Source organism: Oryzias melastigma, linkage group LG6 (assembly GCF_002922805.2).
Source record: "Oryzias melastigma strain HK-1 linkage group LG6, ASM292280v2, whole genome shotgun sequence".
NCBI classification, from domain to species: Eukaryota; Metazoa; Chordata; class Actinopteri; order Beloniformes; family Adrianichthyidae; genus Oryzias; species Oryzias melastigma.
In genome coordinates this window covers 28,941,287-28,949,303 of record NC_050517.1, presented here as the reverse complement: position 1 = coordinate 28,949,303, position 8,017 = coordinate 28,941,287, and the positions used below count along the sequence as shown (strand labels likewise).

General features: G+C 37.8%; 1 protein-coding gene across 1 annotated transcript; it reads right to left on the bottom strand.

The window, feature by feature from the left end:
- Positions 1 to 87: 87 nt before the first annotated feature.
- Positions 88 to 1,508, bottom strand: lg6h15orf40 (linkage group 6 C15orf40 homolog; the record flags this gene model as incomplete). The annotated part of the gene is given in 4 exon segments (XM_024281036.2): positions 88 to 327; positions 507 to 634; positions 717 to 852; positions 1,244 to 1,508. Coding segments are annotated over 4 exon segments (546 nt in total). The 3' UTR covers positions 88 to 237.
- Positions 1,509 to 8,017: the final 6,509 nt, after the last annotated feature.

Here is an 8,017-nt window from a genome sequence, read left to right as displayed (position 1 = left end):
ATTTTTAAATTAAAATTTTGAACTTGTGAATCGATCTGAAGATTAAATGGGACAAAAACAAAAAAGGAACAAAGAAAGAAGTCAAGGTTTAATTAAAAAAAACAATTTATTTACAAAACATTCTATAAATCCAGAACAGACATGAGAATAATCCTGCCGCTGGATTTTTTAAGGATTCTCTGGAACTATGAGAGACCTGACAAGATGGAGGATGAAAGTCTAGCTTCTCTCCCTCGATTAGCCAACAGCCTCCTGGAGCCTCCTAAGCACCTCCTCCTGACTGAGCGAGGAGTCCACTCTGATGAGTTTGTCTCTGGATCTGGAGCCCTGAAGAGAAAAGGTAAACATAAAGGCTGGTAAGTGAAACATTTTTACTCATAAATCTTCAGTAGATGTTAAAATGTGGAAAACTGAAATATGAGGAGACAAACTGCTACTTGCAGCAACATAAAGATTTATTCTGACAGTTTTCAGAACACAGTGCTACATTTGTGGGTTTCAAGAACCTTGCTGAGAGATATCTGGCTCTTCTTGAGGTCCAGAACTTCTGCCAGGTACCGGATGAGTTCTGTGTTTGCTTCTCCGTCTGTAGGTGGAGCTGCAATGGAGACTCCCACAGCCTCGGTAGAGACGTCTGTCAGAGCAGCAGAGGGAAGTCTGTTGTAGTTTGATGGAAAAATCCTGTCATACAGATGAACGAGCATCCTGACACCCACCTGTGATGCCGCTCTGCTTGGAGCCGGGTTTCACGTGCACGCTCACAGTGACAGCTCCACTTTTGTCCTCAGAAACTGGACCTGGAGCTGGTGTCTGAGCTGCTGCGCTTGCAGCCGCCACCGGCTTCTTTTTCACCTGTTTGAAAACACAAACGGAGGTTCAGGAAAACAGGACCCGGTTCTGGTAGAGCAGTTCCTTCCTGTAATCCATGTCAACTTAATAAAGTTTTACTGCTTGGTTTTTAAAATCTGAATGATTTAAATGTTTTTCTAAGTAATCAGAGAAGATTTTCTGATTTCTTTAGAAAGAATAACAAGACACGTTACCCTAACACTTAACTGTAATACGCGTGACTCCTTTCTATCTAGATTAAAAATATTCACGTTGTTTAATCGGTTTGATGGAGTTTTAATGACTCTCATTTGTTACTGACAGCTTTACATTTTATGAATAATGCTGGATTGAAGACATAAAACCACGGAATCTGAAGAAAGAAAAATACATAGTTTGTGACTTTGTCCGTTACCTCCTTTCTGGGCATTTGTTTTCCTCCGGAGAAGCGCCTTCTCTCCCAGGTGGTTCCGGGCAGAAGAGTCCGGGTGAGAGCGGCCGACCGCGGGGTGAGGTTTGAGACAAAAACACCCGCAGTTACGAGATTTAACGCTTTAATTTCGGTCCTAATAATACATAAAAAAGCCGCATTAGACCAGGAAAGCATAGCTCACCTGCCTGTTAGCTCGCTGGCTGTTAGCTCATTTGTAAATATTACAACTTCCGCTTCCTAAAAGATAAATTTCCGATTTATTTCAAAATAAAAGCTTTGATTTTTAAAAAATACAATAGAACAAATGAGAACAGGGTAACAAAACGTTTAGTAAATCACGTGGAAAATGTTTATTAGTATATATATATATTAAAAAAAATAGTAGGTCAAATGACTATTCTAAAATTGTGTGGTAGTGATTGTGTGCCCTGCAGCAGGTTAAGAAAATAAATGAATGAAATACCTAAGGAAGGAAACAGGCAAAAGTATACATTCATTCTATTTAGGGATGTCCCCCAAAGGTCATACATACAAAGTGACGAGCATCCCACTTCTCCTCACCTCAATTTTAATATTTTGATGTTTATTGGTAACAGTTTACGATTCAGAAAGTCTCAGAGAGGCCTGCTGGTGGAAAAATGAGTACACTTAAAGTTTATTACATGAGTATAAGTATGTAAAAAAAAAACTACAGACTGTGTAGGAAGTATACTAACAGAATCATTCTTCAGGCTAAATACGAACATTTTAAGTTTACAGTACATATCATGTAATAAAGTAAATGCAATAGATAATACCTCACTTTTAGTATAGACTACATACATTAAGTTCAAATTGTGCCAAAAGCTGTCAATTTATACTAAAGTTTAGACAATCTTAAGAAGCGTCAAGTCTTGAAAATATTCTGTCATGTGGTGGTCATCCTCACTTCTCCTTGTGCTCCAAGTCTTCCAAAACGTAAAAAATACTAAAACAATTATTTACTTGCATGTTGTGCGCTGATGTGTTGTGAAGGTGTTGCAGTATTTTTACCTTCATAAAGAAACTCATAAAGAAATAACAAAACCCAATTTGACAACAGGAGGATGCAGTACTTTAAATGTCCACAAGAGGTAAGTCTGTCATGCTTGATTTTTCTGCAATTATTTCTCACACAGAGCACTTGTTCTTGACGGTAATGAGCATAAATAATCTTGTTAAGACACCATTCGAATATTTGGTTCCTCCTAGAGGTTTACTGCAGCTCAACAGAACAGATGAATGATGTTAATTTGACTTAAGTTTGATCTTAAAGTCCCTTCTGACGAAAATCGTGTTTTTTGAGTTTTTAATATGTATATGGGGTATTTATCTTCAATAAACTCAAACTCAATCTAAAAATATATTCAAAAACTAAATATTAAACCAATGAAATATATAGTTTAAAATTTAGATCCAATATCTAGTTACAAAACATATATATTTAGTTTGGAAAATAAATATTTAGATCAGATCTAAATTTTTAATGTGCAAACTAAATGTTTAATTTCACAACATTACATGTTTAGTTTGTAAGCAAAATATCTAATTTCAAAATAAATATTTAGCTTAATATTAGACATTTAGCTTGGTAACTAAATATTTAGTCAGTAAATGTAACATTTATGAATACATTCATTTAAAAGGTGAAAATATGCATTTGAAAAACGAGACCCACTTTTTTTTTGTCTAAAACATGCTAAATATTAAAAAATATTGATGTTAAAATTTTACTTTTCAGACTTAGAAACAGCACCCCATAACAGAGGACAGTTCCAACCTTATGGAGTAAAAATAAAAATACATTTTTACCAAAACAGTTAACCAGTTAAGAGCTTTATTTAAACGGTTGATGAACAAAGTAGAATCCAGATTGTTTTTTAAAGTGTTTGAATCCCAGCATCATTGATGATGCGAGGATTCAAACACTAAAGCGTTCATGATCTGATTTTAGTCTAGATTAAATTGGAAAAACATTTCATGCTAAAAGCACTCATTGAAGACAAGAATCAGATCAGATTCAATCTGACACCGTCAGCAGGATGAGAGTGCAGCAGACGGGCGAGTGGCGGACCCAGCATCACACAAACACACAGCTGATAAGTATTCAGACCTCGTCTAGACTGCATCAAGAAAACCTGCATCCTCCTCCTCCTCCTCCTCCTCTCTGCATCAATGCTTTGGGATCTCCATGCTGGCAGGAGCAGGAGGACAGAGGGGAGGGGAATCCCGCCTTTCTCCCCACCCACCCACACAGCGACAGAAAACAGCCTGTCAGTCATTTTTCATCTGCGCCTGTTTGCCTTTATTCATATTTAATGAAGGTTTGTCTGCTTTAAAGCCAGAACGCTCAAATAACTCATCTGGTTCTCCCCAGAAACTTGAAGGTTCTTTACATTTTGTCCTCATGTTTACTGTATTTTACTGCAGTGAAGTTCTGACTCCAGAATCACACGTGAGTTTATGTAACACGCCACCTTGTTCAGTGATGTGGAACTCCAAACAGCTGTTCTCGCTTTCACATCTTTGATCACGCTGTTCCCTTAAGTTCACCTTCAGTCCGTGTGAAGAGACGTGAGCAGAACAAGGTGTGTAGAAGATGATAACAGGAAATCCAGGAAGATGATTTGATGTTTCACTAGTGCTAAAGAGCACATAAACGCCAGGACACTCAGCAGGATGCCTTTAGTGGTTCTCACACATCTGGAGAAGATGGAGCTGCAGAGAGCTTTAAGAAAACTAGACCTAGTGAGGAGAGAAATGACATCAAAAATCCCACTTATGAAATCAGGATCACACAGAACCTCATATACAAAATGTTATTTTTGCTAAAACACATTTTCTGAAACATTAGAGCATTTTGACTAAATATAATTTGCAAAATGTATTTCTTTCTACAATCCTTTTTTGGTGTTCTCCGGTTGATGCAAAGCGAAGCTGCTGGATTGAGGGAGATGCAAACCAAGCTAGGGTTAGGGTACCGGTACCAGTACCGGTACCAGCGAGTTTCGGTCCCGCGTCCTACAAAATGACCAGATCCCTGATTTAATTGGAACAGTCAGCACGACAAAAATGATGAGTTGGAGTCCTTAACCGTGTCAATATGTGGTGATTTGGGAATGAGAATGTGTTGATGGTCATCCCATAGAACAGGGGCGTCAAAATCAATCGCACAAGGGGCCAAGATCCAAAACACACCTTAGGTCGCGAACAGGATAAACACTTATGGAACACTCTAAAACTACATTTTTAAAACTGTAACTTTTTAACATAATTATGAACTAGATATATAGCATTACCTGTGATAATTCTAGTGTGAATGCTGTAAGTTGAATTTGGCCGCTGAAGATGCTGAAGTTGATAGCTGAAAGTTGAAAGTTGATAACAGAAGCTAATATAGAAGCTAAAAGCAAATTAACCTAAAAAAAAAAATTAAGTTAGCCAAAACAGCTAGCATGTAGCTGAAAAAGTAGCTAAACTTCAAAATAATCCTAAAAAAATGAAAAAAGCCTTAATCAGACAAACCTAGTATTTAAATATTAGCCTAACTCCAAAACAGCTAGCATATAGCTGAAGTATTAGATAAAAAAAAAATACTCCAAAAGAGCCTAAAAAATCTTAGTAAATGCCAAAATAGTCTAAAAGGCTAGAAGAATGCAAATTTTTAAAATATTAAAAGCGTAAATTTTAACATAATTATGAATAATAAAAAGGCAGGAAATTTATTCCAGAATAAATCAATTTAAACCTGAAATAAAACTCAATATTTTACACTACATAGAAATAAATTTCAACAAATTTAAACAAGTTAGAAATGAGCGTAAGATAACATCGAGCCGTTAATAACAATAAAATAAAATGCTCTGGATTGCCTTGACTTTGACACATGTGACATAGAACCTACACAGCGTGGCCGAGATCTCTTCAGAAAGTCCTTTTTCTGGGTCCAGGTCTCGATCGGACTTTTCTTGCTGTCTTACTCATTTTTGAAAAGTCGCTCAGCTGTTGAAGAACTACTTTTATATGTATATTCTCTGCAGTTAATTTGTAACAAGAGTCTTCACAACAAGATGGTGATCGTGTTTGAGTTTTGCCTCTTTGTGTGTGTTGTGAATATCAACTGTGTTTTAAAGTGAGTGTTTGAGAAGAATTAGAGTTTTGGATATTGTTGTTTAGGTTAAGACTTGATTAATCCTTACCAAAAATAAGTATACTTCAAATAGATGTTTTAAGGCGGGGCTGCTCATTCCTACCACCCTGCCTGTTTCCCAGCTCCCCCTGTACTACCGGTTACCTGGACCAGGTGTGTTCATTCAGTCAGAAGTTCTAGACGTCTGATGGAGCCACAGCAGCTAGCAGGGCCTGGAGGTCTGGGAACAGGCAGGGTGGTAGACCTCGAGGACCAGGATTTCCCACTTAAAAAGTAAGTATACTGGCAGTTTACTTAAAAGTCTACTTTTATGGACCTAAATTGACCCACTTTTAGTTTATAAAAAGTATATTTAGAAGCATACTGTAACCTTTCTTAGTTTACCGACAATAAACCTCAAGTTTACTTTAGGTTATAAAGTTCACTTTGAAATGTATTTAATGTAGCTTTTAAGGTTGGCTTTTAGCTAACAAGTAACAAACTTCTACTAATTGGTGAATAAAAATACACTCTTAAGTTACTGGAAATATCACAAGAATACATCTACTCCACGTTTAATGCTGTGTAAGACAATGTTTAAGGTCTGTGACAGATATAGGTTCAATATATGTAGACTTGTTGCATAATTCCAGTATAATTAACATGAACTTGTAGAGTTTATCTCTAAAAAGTAAACTAAATGCATACTATCTTAACTTTAATTTTAAAAAAGTAAACTTAAAACCAACTTGAGTATACTTATTTTTGATAAGGAGGCGTTTTTGAGAAAAGACGAAAACCAATTGATGTGCTGGTTTAGCAGTCGAGAAAAACGTAAAATATATGAGATTATTTAGTGACTGAAACAGAAGAAGTCACAGGTATGTTGTCGTGTTTCCTCATGTTCTTCTCAGTGTCTCCTGGTGTTCCGGTGGTTCCGTTCTTGGAGGTTTCTGAAGGTTTGGCAGGTCCGGTTCGGGCCATCTCAGGTTCATTTCGAGTTCTAAAGTCCTTGTTTTGTTGTTTAAATGTCACATGAGTTTATTTAGACTAGAAAATGATTGTATAGAACAAAATCTTTCTTCACTCGGAGAGTTTGAAGACCGTGAGTTGCTCGTTGCTCCGGGTCATCACTACTAAAGGATGCTCGTTTTGCTCAAAAACACCTTTTTTGCTTCAAGTGTTCAAACCCCCGTGTTTCTAGCTCATCGATCGTCCTCTGGCCATGGCCTGAGCAACTGAACTATCCAAATGAGGTCTGTGGCGTCTCTGCAGAAAATGACATCAGGCTAATGTTCTCTCCTGGGAGAGCCGACTCCATGAGGAACACGAAGAAAAACAACACCAGCGAAAGCGTCTGCTGCTTGATCAGAGAGCTTCATGATCCTGGACCCGATCCTGTATTTGTAGACGATAGAAAAGGACAATGGTTATGAGTACACCTGAAAGTACGATGAGCTAAAAATTAAAAGAGACAGTAAATAAGAGACAATAATAAACTGCATTTGTCAGGCAGTGATTCATAAAGGTCAACAGAAAGGTCAAGGTTACAGTGAACATTTTGTCTTTGCTCCATTTCTACATTTTATCAGGCTGATATGGTTTACTTTAAAAATAGAAGATTGTGCTTTTCGATTAACTGTTTTTCCTTGGTTTTCCGAATCTTCATGATCATTAATTTTAGTTTTTGTTTGAGAATCACAAACTAGAATCAAGGCCGGGAATTAAACCCTTCAGGGGCTCAGCAGCTTTAAAAGTTGGACTTTTTTCTGCTTTAACAGTAAAAATGGTTTCTGTTTTGGGGTTTTATTAATCCGGTTTTATGTTTTGCTTGCAGATGAATTCATTTTGCTGCCTGGTCTTTGTGAAGTGGGTCACAGCTGCACTGTAGTAACACAACAGAGGATCACAGCAGCATAAATGCATCCAAACTGAGCTGAGAAACCAGTTCTTCAAAAAGCTGCTGACCAGTAATTAATGATTGGAGAGATTTGTGAACTTTATTAACAGAACCAATTTCACAAATGATGCAGACGGCGTTTCTGTTTTCCCAGAGTCCCCGGGCTCTCCGGTGAATTCATGAATTATCCGTGGGGCGAGCTGACAGAGCGGCGGACTGCAGAGAGTGCTGTTTGGGCTCGGCCTGATTTATAATGCATGGAGGGGAAGTGCAGTCGGAAAAAAGATGGAGAACGTGGAGGGAGGGGGTGGAGAGTCGGAAAAGGAGGACAGGAAATGTGGGAATTCTTTGTGCTGTGGAGTTTGGGCGGAGAAGCGGCTTCCATGATGGTTCAGCGCAAATGGTGAAATATATAATTATAGGACATTGTTTTTTTTAAAATAGATTAACACTTATTAGGAAAATTTACCAAAAAAAGATGAGTCTACAGGAGATTTCTTTTTAAAGACTTCTTCTTAAGGACTCAGCTGTTGCATCCATCTATCCATCCATCCATCCATCTATCCATCCATCTATCCGTCCATCCATCCATCTATCCATCCGTCCATCCATCCGTCCATCCATCCATCTATCCGTCCATCTGTCCATCTATCCATCCGTCCATCCATCCATCCATCCATCCGTCCATCCATCCATCCATCCATCCGTC